A 20,968-nucleotide genomic window follows, 5' to 3' on the forward strand; every position below is an offset into this window, starting at 1 on the left:
GGTTCCTAGACTGTGGTGCTTCTCCACCCCTGCACCATCCATATCTGTATTCAGGGGCCCAGGGACAGTACAGCTGTCCACAACCTGGCCTGAAGTCCATTTCTGCCACCCCATTGCCCCCTAAGAATTTCCTGTGTGGGCCATATCCTTGAGTCACCTAGTAGGGATAGCCCTTGTGCCCTGAGCGCTGTTTGGGAGCCTTCCCTCCAACAACAAAAAAAAAAGATATGGATTCAAACTGGCTTATCCCAGCTGAGAGGACTTTGCATGACATCCACAAGCGTGGTCCCATGAGAAGTCCCATCTGGGTTGCTGAGTGGAAGTAGGTGAGTGCCAGTACCTCCCACAGAGCCAAGAAGGCAGGGAGTGTGGTACCATTTGCTCCACTAGGCCTGTGCAGAGCTCAGATCAGTGTCCGGGTCTGCTTGGGACCAGGAGTGCCGTGGGCCAGGCTGGAGCAGGTAGGGGTAGAAGTAGACGGCAGTAAGGAGAGGGCATGAGAAATGACATCTACAGACGCCCCTGACTATGTGACTTCCCACATCTGTCTGAGAAGGCCAGCTTTCAAGCAGTTCGGGTGGAGGGCAGGAAGATGACCCGGAGCACAGAGAAAAGGGCACGAAGAGACTTTTTTTAAATGAACGACTTTTTAATTTAAGAACTTGTAGTTGACAGGGATGTCTCAGCAGGAAAACACTTGCCTACTTGCTTTGCTTTGGTGTGGGATATTTCCAGGCACTATCCTTCCCCCTCCTCCCCCACCCCCCAGGATAAGGTACTTGCCTTGCATGCAGCCAACCTGATGGATCCACAGCACCACAGGGTCCCCTGAGGACCCCTCACAAAGACAACATCAGTTCTTATGAGTCTCCAAATACAATTCCCAAGCGAAACTGTCCACAGTTCATTTGTATGGATGGCCCTAACCTTGATCCCCCACCGTAAACTCCCCCCCCCCCCCCCCCACACACACACACACCTAAAACCTTCTAAGGCACTCCAAAACACAAGACACAAACAGGCAGTGTCTGCACCAGAGACCCAGGAGAGAGCTCGGACAAGGAGTGGGGTCGTTCTGTTCAGAGGAGTGGCCCATCACAGCTAAGTACTGCAACCAAGAAGGAAGGCAACTAGGCTCACCACAATTCCACACCTACTTGTGATAAAGAAAAAGGGAGGAAAGCTAGACTAGGGGAGAGTTTCTTGGATTTAAGTTCAGGATACCCTTCATCACCCTTCGGGTGGAAACAGGGTGGCACTGCCACCCTGGGATGTCCTCTTCCCAGCCTGTGCAGCAGATTCCAGCCATAATGCAGGATCAGAGGAAACGAGAGGCTTAAGAATTGAAAGAGAAAAACTCTAATTAACAGGAACCGAACGATGAATTTATTAAAGTCAGTTTCCAGTTGTGTGCAGAATCTGCTCCCAAACAAAAACATGCGTGGTGATGGTTGCACACAGCACGTCCATTCCCTCCTCACCTGCTTCCCCGGGCATGATGCCTTGCAGTCCCATTTCATGAAAACAAGACGATGGATTGGACCCCTACCTCACATCATACGGAAGTTATTGCAAGTAAAGGTTAAAATGCAAAAAACAAAGCCAATTTTACAAGAGAATTTAAGAATATATATATATATATTTTATATAAATATATATATATTTATATAAATATATATAAATATATATTTATATAAATATATATATAAATATATATATAAATATATATATATTTTTTTTTTTTTGCTTTTCGGGTCACACCTAGTGATGTTCAGGGGTTACTGCTGGCTTACACTCAGGAATCTCTCCTGATAGTACTCAGGGATAGTATGGGATGATAGTATGGGATGCTGGGAATCGAACCCGGGTTGGCATGTGTGAGGCAAGTGCCCTACCCGCTGTGCTATCGCTCCAGCCCCAAGAATATATTTTCGACTTTCCAAAAGAGTATCTTCCCAAGAAGGGATTGCATAAGAATTTCATGACTCAAAAGGCACAGGATGTGCTATACTTAGGCCTTATTATCCTTAAGAACTTCTGGACCTTGTGTGTGAAATGGGGTTGTACACCTGTGCCTATCACAGGTGCAGGTCACACATGCCTGGCGCCCAGCCAGTGACCAGGAGACACAATGGAAGGACAAGGAGAAGGCCATGTTCAAGGGAGGTATGTCTAGCTTCCCTGCCACAGAAGCCACAGTGCACCACAAGGGCACATAGTCTGAGAGCAGTCACGAGAGGACTGAGGGGAGCCCCGCAAACAGGCCATGTGCTAGGAGACCACATCACAGGTTCCTTGGAGAAAACCTGAAATGGCACAAACTCCAATAGGTGGTCACAAACATTCTCAGCAGGGCTGGCGCCACTGTGACATTGGTATGTGGGCAGTCGGAACAGCTCGCTGTCCAGGAGCCAGAATGTGACTGTCAGAGGGGAGCCCCACTTCATGCATCCTGGAGTCCCTCAGGTATAGTTCTGGTGCTCCTGAGCGTCAGGTCCCAAAATAAACAGGGTCTGGGCTACTGGGCCAAGGGTGTATGGGAGTGGCCAGTTGAGTGGAAACTGCCTTGCATGGAGAGAGGAGCGGGACAGTAGGGTTGCTTCTTCCAGGGCCATCTGCTGCTCTGATGCCAAGTGCAAGAGGTAAGAAAGGTGGCGGGAATGGACTGGCACGGATGCCGAAACCTGGACACAGCAGGAACAGAGCTTTGCCAGGATTTGCCAGCAAAGTTGGATCCAACACCAAGAATACAAGCAACAGTGAAAAATCGGGGATAGGAACACTTGCAAGCGGGTAAGGCGCTTGCTTTACAACCACTGACCAAGGTTTGAATTCCAGCACTTCAGATGGTCCCCTGAGCTGCCAGGAGTGATCTGTTGCAGAGCTATGAGTAAGCCCTGAGCACCACTAGGTGTGGCCCCCAAACAAAAACAAGTACAGAAACCAAAGAGACGACCCAAAAAAAAACTGAAAGTCAGCGAGTTTGAAATGGACAGATCTGCTCAGGGCTGGAAAGAAACTTGCTTCCGCTGGATAGGGTGAAACCCACATGGACAAGGACAAGGACAAGGGCTCGCACGGCCCACCAGTACAAACCCACGCTGCGAGGGCCCAGGAGAGTCGCCTCCCAAAGACTCACCAATTTTGGGGTCCCCGAGCAGGGCAAACAGCCGGACTTTCAGAAGAAACTGGGTCAGCACAGAGGTCACCACTTCAGAAAAAGGGGACCAGATCTCCTGGATGCGATAGACATTCTCTGGACTCCGGCATGAGATCTGAGGAGAAAAATGTCTGATGCAGCTCCTTGTCTGGGCCAGACACGGACAGCCTATCACGGGCAGCTGCAGAGAAATGGGGCTCAGATAGTTGTGCACACTCAAGGCTGTGATGTCATGGGCCTATCCTAGGCCTGTCCTCGGTCCATTCTAGGCATGGCTGTGAGACCCACACCCTGGGATCTGGCACCATGAAAGCGGCTGATGGCCTCAGAAAGGGCCACCAAGTGGCCATGGCCACTCAGCAGAGTAGAGATCAGGCAGAAGCACAAGATACAGCAAGAAGAGAAGCGACAGCGTAGATGGCATTTGTCTGAGTGATGATTGCTGAGTGTTTCATGGCTGAGACAGTGTGTGAGACTGGAAACCACTTCCCGGTGGGAATGAGCAGTGAGTGGCAAACCACAACGCACGCCTGACGTCTCACCTCACGTTGCCCTCCTCGTGTCACTCCGTACGCCTCACTGAATGCCTCACACCACACTGCATGTCTCCTGTCACTGCGTGCCTTATGTCACACTGTAGGCTTCAGGGTGGCAGGGTCATATGTCCTACACTGCACAACTCATGTCACATGCATGTGTCACGGTCAGACCGCACGTCTCATGTCACGCACACATCTCATATCACATGGGGTTGTATGTCATGTCATATCTTGCATTACACAGGATTATATACCACAGGTCACAGAGTTTATCACAACACGTGGCCATATGTCCTGTCAGACTGCGTGTCTCCCATCTCTGCCTATGCTACCAGTGGTGTTAGTCTGCAGCGTCATCTCTTGCAGTATCTGGTAGATGCTCCCCACTACCGTGGACCAGCTCTCACCCCTAATGGTCCTGCTGAGGCAGCGGTGTGGCAGGCAGGACGGCTTCTGAGAGGAGCCATCTACCTAGGTCTGGGCAGCTTGGAGGAAGCACAGGGAGGCTCTCAGTCCGCCTATGGCCCTGCTGCTGGTGCTCCCCAAGTCCAACCCCAGAGGTCAAGATGTGCAGTCCTCACGGGCCTTCAGAGCAGACACCCCCAGAGTCCTTTTCCAGGTTTGGCCTGTCCCCAGAGCACCCAGGATGCCCAGCTGCCTCTCTGACTGCCAACGCCAAGCTGTCAAGCTTCAGTAGAACTTCATACAACTTCATCATTTCCTTGGGGTCACTGAATTGCTTCTGGCCAGAGCCAGTAGAGGAACTCAGCCTGGTGCTGCTTCCCTGTCAGTCCATTTCGCTCCTGGGGCAGCTCAGTCCCCACAAAAGGGCAGACTTTGAAGGTTTAGCTGTGCTGGAGAGCTCCTGATAAATCTTTGCTATAAAAAGATGTTTCTTGTTTCTTTGGGAGGGGAGAAGGATGTCCCTTTTCCTGCCCTTTCATTTCTATTTGAGATTGTGGACTTAAAATGGGATTCTGAGTGTGACAGCAGTCAATTTGAGCCGTGAGGAAACAGGGTGGGGTTCGAGAGGATGGAAGAACTCTTGTGCCTTCAGAGGCTACCGTGACCTTGTATTTGGCGACGAAGGTGGACGCCGGGCTGCTGACCTGGCACTCCTGGGTCCTGTAGTTTGGCTCCCCAGAGACCCTGGAAGGACTCCGGTGGTGACGCCTGCCCAGACAGCCTCCGCCCCTCAGAGGCCCCTGCCCCACCCCGCTCTGGCAGCAGGTGCCCCGGGCTGGGGGGCTCCGAATCGCCCTGCCCGCGCCGCCCTGGCCCTCCAGGTGCCGCCGCGTCGGCCAGCGCCCGGGCGCCGGCCCTGGCTGCTGTCCCCCGGGGCGGCCACACCCAGGTGCTTGGCCCGCGCTCTCCCGCCACAGGCCGCGGCGCCGGTCAGCACGTCCACGCGGGCGGGGCAGGGCCGGAGCCGGGGGCTGCCGGCTCCGCGCCCCGCGGCGCGCGCGGCCCACGTGGGCGTGGACGGCTCGGTGGGACGGCGGCGCGCGGGCCTCCCCTCCCCCGGCCGGAGCCGGGGTGTCGCGGGGCGCGGCCCCGGGAGCCCGGCCGTCGAGGACCCGACCTGGCCGCCGCCCGCCGCGGCCGCGCGAGGTCCCCGGGCCCGGGGCGCGGGACGGTGACCGAGCGCGGGGCCGGCCGGGCGGCTGGACCGGGCGGGGGCGGCCGGCGGGCGGGGCGCGCGCGTCGGGCGGGGCGGCGCCGATTGGCCGCGCGCCGCCACGTGACCGGCCCCTTATAGGGCGTGGTGCGGGTCCCGCGCCGGGTGCGGCGGCCGGGCCGGGCGCGTCGGTGCGGCTCCGGCGGCTCCGCGGCGGCGGCTCGAGCGCCGGGCGCGTCCCGAGCCCTCCCTGCCGGGGCGCGGGGCCAGGGGATGCGCGCGGCGCCCGCGAGCCATGGTCCGCTTCGGGGACGAGCTGGGCGGCCGCTATGGGGGCGCGGGCGGCGGGGAGCGGGCGCGGGGCGGCGGGGCCGGCGGGGCGGGCGGCCCGGGCCCCGGGGGGCTGCCGCCGGGCCAGCGGGTCCTCTACAAGCAGTCGATCGCGCAGCGCGCGCGGACCATGGCGCTCTACAACCCCATCCCGGTCAAGCAGAACTGCTTCACCGTCAACCGCTCGCTCTTCGTCTTCAGCGAGGACAACGTCGTCCGCAAATACGCCAAGCGCATCACCGAGTGGCCATATCCTGCCGGGGCGCGGGGCGCGGGCGGGGCGCGACCCGGCGCGCGTGCGTGTCCGCGCGCCCGCGTGGGCTCGGGCGGCGGCGCGTGTCTCGCGGGGTCGCCGCGCGGCCGCGGCGGGGGGGGGGGGGGCGCCGGCGCGGGCGCGCGGGCCCGGGCGCTGTCCGCGGTGCTGGCCGCCCGACGTGGACTGCGGAGGCCCCGCCTCGCGAAGGCCTGGGGCCCGGGCGCTGCGGGCGGGGGTGGCCTCGGCGTGGCCCGGCCGCGCGGCTGCGGTACCGCGCCCGCCGCCCGCCGCCCGCCTCCGCGGCGCCTCGCGTCCGTCCTTAACCACGCACTCCGTTCGAGTACATGATCCTGGCCACCATCATCGCCAACTGCATCGTGTTGGCGCTGGAGCAGCACCTCCCGGAGGGCGACAAGACGCCCATGTCCGAGCGGCTGGTGAGCTGCGGGCGGGCGGAGGGCGGGGCGCGGGGGACCCCGGCGCGCGCCCGGGGCCGAGCGGCCCGCGGAGGTGGCCCCGTCCTCCAGAGAGGGGCGGCCCAGCCGGGATCTGAGGACCTCAGGTGTGGCTGGGGTCCGCAGAGGCTCGTAGGGAGAAGTCAGGGTCTGCAGGGGCAAGGGCGGGGTCGCGGGAGCAGCGGCAGGGGCGGGGTCTGCAGTGTGAGGGGGCAGGGGCGGGGCCTGCAGGGAGAGCAGGGGCAGGGGCGGGGTCTGCAGGTGAGCAGGGTAGGGGGCGGGGCCTGCAGGGTGAGCAGGTAGAAGGGGCGGGCCTGAAGGGTGAGGGGTTACCGGGGCGAGGCCTGTAGGGTGAGGGGAAATAGGGGCGGGGCCTGCAGAGTGAGTAGGAGTGAGGGGCGGGGCCTGCAGGGTGAGGGGGGTTACAGGGGCGGGGCCTGCGTGGTGAGGGGAGACGGGGCGGGGCCTGCAGGGTGAGTGCGAGGGGCGGGGCCTGCAGTGTGAGGGGGGTTACAGGGGCGGGGCCTGCGGGGTGAGGGGAGACAGAGGCGGGGCCTGCAGGTGACGGGTGAGGGGGGACGTGAAGCCCTGGATGAGGGCGGGGCCCTGCGGCTGGATCTGGCTCCTCTGGGCAGTTGTGGGCCTCGGCTCTGCGTGGAGCCCTTCCCAGTGAGGCTGCTCCTCCCGGGCTTGAATGTCTGCCACCCACTCCCACTCTGCCATCGCCCTCCGTGCCCCTCGTGCCCCTGGAGGCACTGTCCCCCTCAGGTCAGCCGTAAGCAGAGGGGGCTCTGGAGGGCCAGAAGGGAGGGATAGTTACTGAACGCAGGGCCACGCCCTCAGTCATTTTCTTGGACCTGGGGTGGCTTCCCACCTGAGACAGACTTGGAGCGGTGGAGGGAAGTCTGCCCCCTCTGGTCTGCTGCCTCAGGTCCCCGAGGACACGCTTCTCGAGGTGCCCCTCCCCACCCCCACACAAGGGGTGTCCCGCTTCCCCTAACCCTGCGTGTCCCCAGCCTACTGCTGGCCTGGAGGGAGGAAGAGCAGACAGGGAGGCTGACAGATGGGGAAGCAGGCAGGGACAGTGACAAGGAAGCAGGGCAGGGATGCAGATAGGCTGACAGAGAGACTGACAAGGAAACAGACAGGCTAACTGGGAAGGAGAGAGGGAAGCAAACAGGAAAACTGACAAGGAAGAAGAGACAGGGAAATTGAAAGGGAAGATGACAGGGAAACAGAAGCAGATAGAGGAGCTGACAGAGAATCAGTCAGAGAACCCAACAGGAAGGCTGACAGGAAAACAAACAGGGAGGTTGACAAGGATAACAGGGACACAGACAGGGAGGCCGATAGAGAAGCAGGCAGAGAAGCAGGCAGGAACCAGTTAGGGAGACTGACAGAAGCTGACAGGGAAGTAGGCAGGAAGGCTGACAGGGAGACTTTCAGGGAAGATGACAGGGAGGCCTGCGGAGAACCTGACAGAGAGACTGTTATGAAAGATGACAGGGAGACTTGCAGAAAACCTGACAGGGAGACTGTCAGGGAAGATGACAGGGAGGCAGAGAGGGAAGTTTGTAGAGCACCTGGGTGGCAGACTGACAGGGAAACAGATAGGGAGACTGACGGGGAGACTGTCAGGGAACATGACATGGTGGCAGACAGGGAAACAGACAAAGAGGCTTATAGGGAGGATGACAGGGAAACAGACAGTGAAGCAACTAGGGAGGCTGACAGGGAGGCTGACAGGAGACTGACAGGGAAACAGAGAGACTGACGGGGAAGCTGACAGGAAAGATAACAAGGAAATAGACAGGGAAGAGGGAAACAGCTAGGGAGGCTGTCAAGGAAGCAAGCAGGAAGAAGACAGGGATGCTTCTTTGGTGTACACTCAGTGACACCCCAGAGTGGTCTGGGCCAGACCAAGTGAGGTGGAAGACCAGGTAGGTGGCATATGGAAGTCTAAGAAGGGTACAAGGAGAGCAGGGACCTCCACCAGGTGGACAGTGGGCCGTGGAGCTCCTGAGGAATCTGGGTCAGTTCTGGAATTCACTTGCCTCTCTGAACCCCAGATTTCTGCTGGTGGTGTGAGAAGCCTGATGCTGCATTTGGTGGGTGTATTGATTAGAGGTCAGAGCGGGAAGACACTGAGAGACTGGGGGCCTGGGGTTGTGACCTGTTCGGTTGGGTTTTTTGTTGTTGTTTTGTGAGTTTTTTTGGGCCACAGCCAGTGGTGCTCAGGACTCGCTCCTGTTCTGCATTCAGGGATCACTCCTGGTGGGCTTGGAGAGCCATATGGTGTGTCAGGGATAGAACTTGGGTCCACCGTGTGTGAAGCAAGTGCCTTTCCTGCTGTACTGTCTCTCTGGGCCTCGTGATCATGTTCACAGAAGTCTGGTGAGGCCCAGAGGTAGATGGTATGAGGGTTAGAGAGGCCTTGCCCATGGGCAGGGCCAGGCCTGTCTCTTCCTGCTTGGTGATAGGCCTGAGCAGGCCTGCAAGCTGCTGGCCACATTGGCCTTGCACAGTCTTGCTGATTTATGCTTGATGGTCCGGGACAGGGATCCTGTGCTGGGTTAGGTCCTGTGAGTTCAGGATGGCCAGGGTTGTCTAGGAGCTCGCTGGTTCAGGTCCTGGATGGTATCCTGTGATGGTTTAGGCACATGCTGCTTCGAGGAGCAGGCTGGGATGGGGTGCCTCCAAGCCTCCATCAGAGGAGCTCCCCTACCCACCCACCCAGCAACTTTTCCCATAGCTTTAGCAGAAACCCTTGGTTTGGACCCAGCCTTCCTCCACCGCTGGCTGCCCATCTTCCCTCCCTGACCCAGGCCATGGGGTGGATCTGGTCTGTTGAGCAGGTCTCTGTGAAGGACCCTTTCCTGAGAGGGGGGGGGGGTGGGATACAGTTGTTCCCCAGACAACCCCTCCTACTACACAGGTCCAGGAGGGTGACCCGCCATGAGTCAGCAGTATGGACCTTGTCAGGGGCGCCAGGCAGCACCTGCTCAGCTCAGACCCTTGGACTAAAGATGGCCATCTGCCCCCCTCAGCCTTCCCCACACCCTACCTGCTCTGTCCCTGGGCCCCACTGCACCGAGGCTTCTTCTGCTCTGCCCCTCTCCCCCAGCCGAATTGGGTCCTGCCCTGCTGGGTTCCAGAGGACCAGTGTCCTCTCAGCCTGGGAGCAGAGGGCAGGAGTCCTCTCCACCTGCACCTTCCTTCCTCCAAGCATCCTGCTGTACCTCCCCCAGGGCTCTAGACCGCAAGAAACACCTTGCAGGGCTGAGAGGTTCTGTTGAGGTCTGCTGCACTGAGGCTCATCCAGGCACCTTGCACCTGCTCTCCCCTCACAGAGCTCTGCCTGAATCCTGCCTGTCTCTGGGCCTCAGTCTCTGGCCCAGGGATGGCTCCTATGTGTCCAGCTGAGGGTGTGCAAGGTAACCCGTTCAGGGCAGGGAGCATGCGCGGTTGCTGCTGGTCTCACAGATGCTGATCCCAGCAGTAGTGCAGTGGTGGGTTGCATAGCCAGGCCCCTGCCCCTGTGCTTGTGGCCAGTGCGGTCACCTGCCCTCCTCCCGCAGGACGACACGGAGCCCTACTTCATCGGTATCTTCTGCTTTGAGGCGGGCATCAAGATCATCGCACTGGGCTTTGTGTTCCACAAGGGCTCCTACCTGCGCAACGGCTGGAACGTCATGGACTTCGTGGTGGTGCTCACAGGGTAGGCGCCCTCCCGCCAGGCAGCTGTGCCTGGTGACGACTCTTGTCATCATCTGGAGGCCAGACCCCAGGAATGGGCCTTGTGCAGGCATTCTAGCCTCAGTGACCTCTATAGGCCCTCGAGTCCCTCAGCCAGCTGAGTGCTCCAGGCACAGGCGGGCATCTGGGAGCGTGGGCAGAGCTCTCCATGCCCTGCCTGGCTCTGCCTCCCAGGGGAGAGAGGGTCCTGGGTGGGATTGTCGGGGAATAGGTTCTGCAGAAGCTTCTGCATCACTTGGCTCCCTGGGCCAGGGCCAGCAGTGTTCCTTCCTGGACCAGTGTCCCGCAGGGCTTAGCCGCAAGGAGACCCTCAGGGCCCTGCCCAGCCTTCAACCCAGGGAGGGTGCATGACTGAGCTTCTGTGCTGGGCGGGAGAGCAGCCCAGTGGGTGAGGGCACGGGGGGACCCTCAGGCATCTGCTCCCCCATCTCCCGTGGTCTGGCCTTGCTGGGTCTGTCCCTGGGGTATGGCCGGACAGAGCCTCTTTGTTCTGTCTAACCTGTTGCACCACAGACCCTCGTGTTTCGGGCTGCTGCTGTCTTCTGAGGGGTCGGGGCCCCATCTCAGAGCTCCCTGGGTGGCTGTGCCAAGGGTGGACTTCAGGTAGACCCTGAATCCCAGGATGAGTCCATGGGGTGCTGTGGCCCAGCCTGTCCTCTGGACTGCAGGGCACTCCTGCTGTCCAGAGCCACTTGGTGTGGGAGAGGGCGGTGCCCTTTCTGTTTACATGTCTCTCCCCGTGAGGGCAGCTCCCTGAGTGCCAGCTTGGCGGCTTATTTTTCAGGTACTCCCAGGAGCCTGGCTAGGGCGTGCCCCAGGAGGGGCCAGGGAGTGTCTGTTGAATTAAGTGGCCTCCTGCCCTGGAAACATGGGCAGTTTTTTTCTAGGGGTTGGGGGCAGGGTCTCACACAGGCAAGTCTGATACCCTTCCTCTAAGCTGTAGCCCTGAGTCCATGGGTTCCCGGGTTCCCGAAGACCAGGCTATCCTTTGGCTTCGTGAGCATCCCCTGGGCCTCCGTCTGTGTCTCTCCCTCCCCACGGCTATGCTGGTCTCTGCTGCTTCCCTTCCTTCTGCCTCATGCTGTGTCTCTGAGACTGTCTCAGGACTTGGCCTGGGGTGGGCTGGTGCATCCTGTCCCAAGCCCCTCCTGGGCGACCTCAGCCTCAGAAACACCCCAGGGGCTGGACTGGGTGATGGGTCCCTGCAGGGGGTTCTGCTGCTCCAGCTTGCAGCACCCAGGGACTAATGAACTTTGCGTGTATGTACCTGTGCCTTTGTGCGTGCATGTGTGTGCAGGCAGGTGTGGGATGGTGCAGACACACAGGTGCACACACATAACCAAGTGCATGTATGCACAGAACATGCGTGTATGGTGGATACACATGTTCACACACACGTACTTGCACATATGTGCCTGTGTGGTGGATGGAGGGAGGCCCTGATCTGCTAGAGGCTGAGTGAGTGCCCTCCCTTGTGGCTACAGGAAGAACCCCACCCTACCCTCCTCTGCTGAGCTCCTGTCCTAGCCTTGGCAGGTGTGTTATTGCTCGTTACATTGTTGTTTTAATTAGGGGTTGCTAATTGGTGCTCAGAGGGCTGGAGGCCCACAGGGGCAGGAGGGTCTGGGGTGCTCTGACTGGGGAGGCCCTGTTGCCTGGCAAAGCCCAAGTTGTCCCCAGGGGCCCTCTGGGGTTCCTTCTGCTTCTGTGGCTGGGAGATTGATGGGAGGGTCGCCCCTCCCCCAGTCCTGTGGAGGCACCTGGGGACAGCTGGTCTGGGGCTTCTTGTTTGCTCCTCCCTCCTGTGTGTCTGTCTCCAGCTTGAGCTGCCCTCAGATCTCTCTCTCTCTCTCTCTCTCTCTCTCTCTCTCTCTCTGCTCTCTCTGCTGTGGCCTTTCATGAGGGTTGTAGGGGATTCTTGGAGCCGAGTGTCTGCTGTGAGCAGAGCTCTGCGAGCTGGGCTGCATCTGGGCACTCGGTCTCTGGCCCATGTTGTTTCTCTTTTCCCTGGATAGGGAGGGATGTGAGGAGAGTCACCTCCTTCTCAACTCCTACCTGGTGCTGGTGCAGGTGTGCACTCCAGAGGGATGAGCTTTATTTCCTCACGTGGGAAGGGTGGGGACTGAAGAGTGAGTGATCCAGTGACACTCACACTGAGCCTTCAAAGAGGTCTGGGGAGAGGCCATCCTGATGGATCAGCCCCAGGATACAGCTGTGCCATGGATGTGAGGGCCTGAAGCCAGAGGAAATGCTGCCCAGGGCTGAGCCAGGTCCCCAGGTTTGTTGGTTTGCAGCAACCACTATGTGTGTGGGGAGTGCGTGCGCGTGTGTGTATGTGGTGTGTATGTGTGTGTGAGTGTGTGTGTGTGTGTGTGTGTGTGTGTGTGTGCATGTGGTGGGAGCCAGAAGGTTCCCTGGGGGTTGGAGCCATAGTACAGCGAGTAGGGGGTTCAATCTCTGGCACACTATATGGTCTCCAGCGCCCAAAGGAGGGATTCCTGGGTGTAGAGCCAGGAGAAAACCATGAACAACTCTGGGTGTGGCCCCCAAACAAAGCTAAAAACCAAAACAAACACAAAAAGAAAGTACCCTGGATTGAGAGGGAGGTGATGAGAGTCACAGGGTGCCCTGGGTGGGCTGAGGGTCAGAGGGTACCCTGGATAGGGAGGGAGGTGATGAGACTCAGAGGGTGCCCTGGGTGGGATGAGGGTATCCTGGGTGGGGTGAGAGTCGGAGGGTGTCCTGGGTGGGGTGAGAATCAGAGGGTGTCCTGGGTGGGCTGAGGGTCAGAGGGTGCCCTGGATGGGGTGAGGGTCAGAGGGTGCCCTGGATGGGGTGAGGGTCAGAGGGTGTCCTGGGTGGGGTGAGAATCAGAGAGTGCCCTGGATGGGGTGAGGGTCAGAGGGTGCCCTGGATGGGGTGAGGGTCAGAGGGTGTCCTGAATGGCAGAGTAAGAGGGTGCTCTGGGTGGGGTGAGGGTCAAAGAGTGTCCTGGGTGGGTTGAGGGTCAGAGGATGCTGCCCTGGATGGGGTGAGGGTCAGATGGTGTCCTGGGTGGGGTGAGGGTCAGAGGGTGTCCTGGGTGGGTGAGAGTCAGGATGCCCTGGGTGGGGTGAGAGTCATAGGGTACCCTGGATGTGGGTGCTGGTGCTGGAGGGATGTTCTTGGTCTTCTCTGGACAGAAATTGGAGGTGGGGAACTGTTTTCTGGACATCAGACACGAGGGTGAGAGCATTTTGGTATTTTTTTTTCCTTTTGGGTCATGCCCAGCGATGCACAGGGGTTACTCCTGGCTCATGCACTCAGGAATTACTCCTGGCAGTGCTTGGGGGAGCATGAGGGATGCTGGGAATCGAATCCAGGTCTGCCGTGTCCTGGGTGGGCTGAGGATCAAGGGAAACACCCTACCCACTATTGCTCCAGCCCTGGTGAGAGCATTTTGAATCCTGGACCCTGCAGCTGAGGGTGAGGGTTGTTGGGAGCTTTGTCTTTAGGGAGTTTTGTAGAGGCAGCTAGCTAAGCTGATGATTGGGTGGTGAGAACTGAGTGAGAGCAGGACAGGGTTCTGGAGTAGGGCTCAGGGGGCCTGTCACCCAGGATCCAGCAGCCCAGGAACCCAGTGTTGGGTGAGTGCTATTGGTCACAGCACACAGGTCCTTCTTGTGTCTGGTCCCCACTGAACTCGGGAAATGGGTCTGAGATATGCTGTGGGAGAAGGAGAAGTTGGTGTCCAAGGACATTGGAAGTGGGACATTGGAGATACAGGGAGTGTGACAGAGTGAGAACAAGTGTGAGTGGGAGTGAGTCGGTGGGAATGCCAGTGAGAGAGGGAGCATGAATGAGAGTCAGAGTGAGTTAGAGCGAGTTAGTGAGAGTGAGTGAGAGTGGGCGAGAGTGAATGAGAGTGAGTGTGGGAGAATGGGAGTATGAGTGAGTGTGTAAGATCGAGAGTTTGAGAGTGAATATGTGTGAGAATGGGAGTATAAGTAGGAGTAGGAGTGAATGAGATTGAGTGTGAGTTTGAGTGTGAGAGCAGGTGTGAGTAAATGAGAATGTATGAGTAAAGAGGTAAAGTGAGTGGTACCTTTTGCCTGCATCCAACCCCTCTTTGGCTCTGCAAGTCTGTTCGACTACCCCCTCACTGCCTATATGGTGAGCCCCATTCATCCTCTGGAGGCTCATGTGGCCTGTCACTGCTAGGGACACCCCACCGAGTGGGTACCTTCTAGGGAGATTGCAGGGAAGAAGTTCGTCCTTTCTCTGGGGCCGGAGGTACAGGGGTGTCAGATTGGAAGGATGGCCCGCTGGGGGATGCTGAGTGACTGGTAGTGAGTGGGTCCACCATGGCCCCCCAGGTGGGTGAGGGCCAAGGTCCGGACTGTGGCTGCAGGAGCCCTGGTCACTGCCTGCTTGTCCTTTGGTGCTTTAAGGACTTGGGACCTTCCCGCCACCATCCTGTGTGCCTCAGCGACAGCTGAGAAGCATGTCCCAACGCAAGCATTGGCTCCGTGGGGACCTTCTCACCACAGCTCTCGTCTTGCCCCAGATCAACCTGGGCTTCTCTCCAGGATGGTAATTAGAGCTCAGTGTTTCCCTTTGGGGCATCCAAGGAGCCAGGGAGTGCGGTGGCCCTGCCCAGGGAGCTAGCCAGGCTGGGCACCCAGTCATGTGGAGGTACTGCCTCCTGTCTGGCTGGCAATGTGGTGCTGGGAGGCCGGCAGAGGAGTGACTGGAGGGGGGAGGAGAGCCAGACTCTGGAATAACCCCCTGTGGGGGGTCCAGCAGAGTGGATACCAGGGTACTGTGCCCTCAGCTGTTGTGCCCAGTGAGTTTGTTCTTAGCTGTGAGCCCCAGTCATCAGTAGGTGTATGAGTGACCAGTGTCCCTGTGTGCACATTGTTGACCAGCATGTGCCCCGTGTGGGCAGTGAACTGTGTCATGTCCAGCTCTAAGCCAGGCCTGAGACAATTCCTTCCTGAGACTGTGCTCCTGTGGGTGGTGGCTGTCAGGGGCACTGTGGCCCAGAAGCAGGTGATGGTCTGGGATGGGGCAGAGGGAGGCTGCAGGCCCTCATCCCTGGGGTCTGAGAGTGAGTCAGGGTGGGTCCTACCGGGCAGCTGCATTGAGCTGGCCCCCTTGAGCTGTGGGCCATTTACTTCACATCCGTGTAGCCTCCAGGACGGGCTGGGACAGAGCAGCTGTGCTTAGGACGCTTTGCTCAGCCCAGGTTGTGCCCGCTCTTGGCCCACGGTTCTTGGGCGCGTGCTGGGTGAGGAAACAGCAGTGCAGGAGTAGGGTGGAATTAAAGCTCTCGGTGGCACTCCTGGGAAGCACCCTTCCTCTCTCCATTTCCCTCTTCCTGAGAGCCTCTGCTGCTCTGGCGGTGGGGGCCCAGGTTCAGGCCTGCCTGCACTGTCTGCAGGGAGAGGCGTCTTGCTCCAGAGCTGGTGCTCGTGGCCAGGCTCAGCTGTGTTCAGCTGGGACATTAGGCCCCATGTGCTGTTTCTGAGGCTTCTGAAAGCTTGCTGGACCCCTCTCCTGAGCATGGTGGGGAGGAGCATAAGAGCTGAGGGAGGAAGGACTATCTCGGAGCAGGGCCCTGTGCAGCACACCCAGCTGGGCTGCAGGGGAAGAAGCTGTGGAAAGAGGATGCAGGGGTAGGGTGGGGCGGGGCGGGGCGGTGCTTTTGAGGACCTGGTCATTTTCTTGCCTGTGGATCGCTGCCCCTTGCCCTGTGCTCTCCAGGGCTGTGGGGCTGAGCCAGGCAATCAGTTCTGCACTCGTCAGCCTGACTGTCCCTGGGCCCTGCATCTGCCATGCTGTTACAGGCTTGCAGGTACCATCTTTGGGGCCCCTGTGCCAGGCCTGCTCGGTGCACGTATGCAGGGCGTCAGAGAGCTGTCCCCTGAGTTGAGGGTGAACAGGCTGAACAGGTGGCCAGTGAGAGGCATATTCTGGAGTGATGTTCCAGGGACAGGTGTAAATGCAGCCTGGGGGCCTTGATCAGGTCCACATAAGGGTGGGGATGCAATGAGAGGAACACAGCCTGGTCAGGGCCTGGGTCAGACTGAGGTGTATGTGTCCTCGTCCTGTGGTTAGCTTGACCACCGCAAGGCTAGTGGGATCTGCGCTGTCTGGTTCAGTGTCCTGGCTCAGGCTGGTGTGCCATCCAGTCTGGACATGGCCAGTTATTGGCAGGACTCTTAAGTCATGTGTTGCCTTGCCCACGTGTACACACATCTCTTCCTGATGTCTCAGTTGGCTTTCTGGGGGGTGCCTGTTTCTCTGCCTTGACAGAAAACCAGAGTGCGGGAGACCAAAGCACAGGCCTGTGGTCTTAGTTCAGGGATGTTGAGGAGATAGAGGCCAGGGTGCTGAGGGCTGGAGCTGGTGGTCATATTGTGCATACTGAACCTGGTGGTAGATTTGGTGATTGGATCTGGTGATTTGATCCGATGAGCTGGATTTGTGGTTGGATCTGCTGGTCTAGATCTGTTGGGTAGATAAGGTGTACTCACTTCCTGCTTCATGCTTTCCTCTTGGGGCCTCTGTGCAGAGTCAGATCTCAGGCCATTTCTTTTGTTCTCCTGAATACCAATCATGTCCGAGTAGTGCCCAAGGCCCACATACCAGGAGAAGAGGTGGCAAGGCGGGGTGATTCCAGCTTCCTTCCTGTAACTCTGACCTGCCAGGAAGGTGACCTGCCAGGTGTTTGCCCTGGCCCCACCCCAGGACTCCCCAGTGTAGCACAGGATCCTCAGCATAGCTGGGCTCAGTTCTGGAGAGGGGAACAGGAGAGTCCACACTAGCTGGTTGCGGGAAGGTTCCTGTGTTCTAGCTACTGTCCTAGGGCTTGCCCTGACCTTCAACAGACTGATCCTCCACCTTTGTCCCCTCCCTATTGCCCAAAAACCACCTGATGGTCTCTCTCCATGTGTCCTCCCAGGAATCTGCACTATGGGATCATAGCTCTGGGGTTGCCGTGTTGCCGTATCTCTCTGGAGGCTGAGCTGAGGATTGCCGAGAAGGAGCTGCTCTGGGTAGAAGGGGCCAATTCCAGGCTCTAAAACGTTCCAAGCAGAGCAGAGTGCCTGCCAGCAATGTCCTTGTCCTGCTACCTGGTGCAGGCTCGTTCTGGCTTGTAGCTTGCTATTCTCGTGATGGAGAGTCACACATGTTAGCTGCAGTGTTGGCACATGTATGCCTGTGGTGCACCTGTGGCTCAGAGGTCAGATTAGGCACTTGTCAAGTGGGTGTTGTGGGGATGGAGTGCACAGCCTCGCTTCTCTAAGACACCCACCCACTGCTGTCCACACACTCACAGGCTTCCAATGGTCAGGGACCATCTCCTCTGAGTGGCTGCTGAGTCCCACTGGGTCATTCCCAGCAGCAGCCACCGTCCCTGGCCTCCCTGTGTGCATTGTGAGTGTGCATTCGCCCAGCCCTTCTGGGGGCAGGGGAGACATCTTTGTGCTCTCCTGTATGGCTCATGTCCATCTGAGTAAACCATCCACACAGCTGTCTGCTGGATTGTTTGAAAATCACAATTGCGGATCAGTGGCTTGTGATTTTCTCTCCCTTTCTATAGTTTGTTGTCACCTTGAAGTTGTTGCCCAGCAAAAGTTTTTGACCAAGTTCCATCTGTGACTTTCCCCTTATGGACAGCGCTTGTGGCAGGAAATTTGAGAACTCAGTCCCAGGCCATGAGGATTTCCCTTCCCTCTCTTCCTCCCTCCTCCCTCTCCCTCTCTCTCCCCCTCTCCTTCCCTCCCTCTCTCTCCCTGTCCTCCTCCTGTCTCATAGAAGTTTTGTATTTTGCACTTATGTCTGTGGTCCATTTGTGGACTAGTATCCAGGGTATACTGGATCTTGATAGGAGTGGGTGAACCCTGTAAGCTGAGACATCAGAACGCAGCCTTTCTCCCTGTGAATTTTGTTGAATTGCCCTGCTTGCGGTACTGGTACTGTCTTCAGACTCACAGCCCTGCATGTTTCCTTAGCTCCTCCTCAGTGTCTTCTCACGTGTCTGCATAAGTGTAATGGCAGTGTATTTCAATTTATTTTATTTTATTGTTTGTTGTTTGGTTTTGGGGTCACACCCAGAGGTGCTTAAGGCCTACTATTGGCTCTGTACTCAGGGGTCACTTCTGGCAGGGCTTGGGGGACCCTGTGGGATGCTGGGGATCAAACTCAGGTCGGCTGCGTGCAAAGCAAGCACCCTTTCTGTTATACTACTGTTCAGGCCCCAGCAGTGTGTTTTTAATTTGGTGTTCACGTGGTAGTATTTAGGGAAAAGTAGATTAAAATTGGTTAAGATTTTGTGGTTAAGGGACTGGAGCAATAGCACAGCAGGTAGGGTGTTTGCCTTGCACGCGGCCAACCTGGGTTCAATTCCCAGCATCCCATATGGTCTCCTGAGCACCAGCAGGGGTAATTCCTGAGTGCAGAACCAGGCGTAACCCCTGTGCATTGCCAGGTGTGACCCAAAAAGAAAAAGAAAAGATTCTGTGGTTAAGAATACTGCCAATGGTTTCTCTTGCTCATAATTCCAGCGCCATCACCAGTGTGCCCACTGCCCTTCCCCCAGGGGGAAAAGTAGATTTTTGTATGTATGTCTTTTGCTTTGTTTCTGTCTGGAGGCGACACCAGTGGTGCTCAGGGGCTGTTCCTGAGGGTGCTGGGGGGTGAGCCCAGGGTCCCGCATGCAGAGCCTGTGCACAGCCCACTGGAGTCTCCCCAGTCCCCACATTCACATGTTTGTCTTGGATCCAGCAACCTGCGGAACTTGTTTCCAGGAGCGTCTTTTGGGGGGGCTGTTGGTGGAATTTTATTTGTTTGGGGGCCATACCTGGAGGCGCTCAGGGCTTACTCCTGGCTCTGTGCTCAGGGATCAGTCCTGGAAGGCCCAGGGGACTCTCTGGGGCACTGGAGGTGGAGCCTGGGTTGGCAGTGTGCAAGGGAGGTGTTGTAACTGCTGTCTTACTGCTCTCGCCCCAGCTCTGGTATTTCCTGTGTAGACAGTAAAGCCTCTGTCAATAGGAGCTCTGTTGCTCTTCCCTTTTTGTTCTTATTTATGCCTCTTTCTTGTCTGACCTTGTTGCATGGCAGACTGGGTCTGCAGAGAATAGGCACCTGGAGGGGCGTCCTCTCCAGCCTGCAGAGGGAAGCCGACTTGCACACTTGCCATTTGGCGTGGGTGTGTGGGAGCACTGCAGTGGCTGAGTCTGAGACTGGCGTCAGAGAGTCGGGTCTTGGTGAATGCGCTTTTCCCCCTTACTGGAGATCTGATGGATGACAGTGGGAGAAGCATGGTGCTCCATATAGATCTTTGTAAATTTTACTGAATTATATTTTATGATAATTTTCTAGGGATTTTTGTTCTGTGTGCATGAGAACTATTGGTTGCAGTCTTTTTTTTTTTTTTTTTTAGTTTTGTCTTGTGTTTGGTATCATCTTTGAGTTTGCTATAGAATTCAAATTTTAGAAAAATGAATCTGGAAGTTTCTGTCTTTTCTGTTTCTTAAATGTTATTGTATAAAAAAATGGTATCAGTTCCTTTTAACTGTTTGGTAAAATTCTGCAGTGTATCCAGTGGGCCTGGAGACTAATTTTTTGATTGTTGGTTTTTGGGGACTACAGTTGGTTGTGTTGAAGGGCCACTGCCAGTGGTGTTCCGAGAACCACTGGGATGAAAGTGGGGCTCCTGCATGTGGGGCCCATGCTCAGGCCTCAGAGCCATTTCCAGTCCTGTCTGGTTATTTAGATCCTTTACATGTAAGGTACAGTTTTGTTAGGTCATTTATCTACCATTTTATTTTTCATTAATGTTTGATGCTCCCCTGCTTCCCTTCTCCCATTTTTTCTTTCTTTTTTTCCCCACCACACTACCAGTGCTCAGAGCCTACCCCTGACTCTCAGGGGTCACTCCCAGGCAGGGCTGGGGAGACCAGATGGGTTACCGAGAATTGAACCCGGTCGGTCACATGCAAGGCCAGGGTCCTACCTATTGTGCTATCTTTCTAGCCTCCCTTTCTCCCATCTTCATGGGTTAGAATCCCAGGTTGACCTCCTGTAAAGGGCTGTGCTAAGTGTGGCACTACAGATCCATAGCCTCCCCATCTGTTGTGGTTAGACGAAGTTGGAATCTTAAGTGCTTCACTCTTTGGTGCCCAGACCAGCTAAGATGTTTCCTGCATGCAGCTAGAGCCCCCTCCAGGGCCCTGTCACCTTGGCTCCAGTGCAGGTTTTACAGCTGCTCCTGCCCCTTTCCCTTTGCCTTCTGGAGCCCCTGGTCCATCCCAGCCTCTGTCTGAGAGCCTTGAGTGATCATTGGTCAGGGTAAGTTTGCCACTCACTCACATTTCCCCTTTTCTCCTGACAGTGTTAGCTTACAGTTGGAGTTGAGTTGGATTGGGTTGGGTTGGGTTGGAGTTGGAGTTGGGTTGGGTTGGGTTAGAGTTAGGTTGTTTGGGTTGGAATTGAAATTGAATTGGCTTGTGGTTGGAGTTGAGTTGGGTTGGAGTTGAAATTGGGTTGTTTGGGTTGGAGTTGGAGTTGGGTTGGGTTGGGTTGGTTGGTTTGGAGTTGAGGCTTCTTTTTCAGCACCTGAAAACATTATGCACCCCCTTTGAGTGCCATGATTTACAGAGAAAAATCCACTGTGAACTGTTTGACAGTTGCCCTGCCATACAGGGAGTGAACCCAAAGTCTCACATGTGCTCTGCTCACTGCCTCGCTTTCGCCCCCTGCCTGTGAGTGATTCTCTTGGGAAGAAGATGCTGCATTTTTGGAATATTTTCAAGGATTGAAAGAGTCTAGCTCTCCACTTTCATCATTATCTCAGAAAAGCTGGAT

The 20,968-nt window shown here is 57.0% G+C and overlaps 1 protein-coding gene across 7 annotated transcripts in view; it reads left to right on the plus strand.

The window, feature by feature from the left end:
* Window positions 1-5,496: 5,496 nt before the first annotated feature.
* CACNA1B (calcium voltage-gated channel subunit alpha1 B) overlaps window positions 5,497-20,968 on the plus strand; it is a 167,086-nt gene continuing 151,614 nt past the window's right edge. For all 7 annotated transcript variants that reach the window (XM_056132892.1, XM_056132893.1, XM_056132895.1 and 4 more), the window contains exons 1-3: window positions 5,497-5,895; window positions 6,234-6,340; window positions 9,937-10,076. In XM_056132892.1, coding sequence (XP_055988867.1) covers window positions 5,613-5,895; window positions 6,234-6,340; window positions 9,937-10,076 — 530 coding nt within the window. In that variant the 5' untranslated portion in view covers window positions 5,497-5,612. The remainder of the gene's footprint in view (window positions 5,896-6,233; window positions 6,341-9,936; window positions 10,077-20,968) is intronic.

Source organism: Sorex fumeus, unplaced genomic scaffold (genome assembly GCF_029834395.1).
Source record: "Sorex fumeus unplaced genomic scaffold, SorFum_2.1 ptg000095l, whole genome shotgun sequence".
Classification (NCBI taxonomy): Eukaryota; Metazoa; Chordata; class Mammalia; order Eulipotyphla; family Soricidae; genus Sorex; species Sorex fumeus.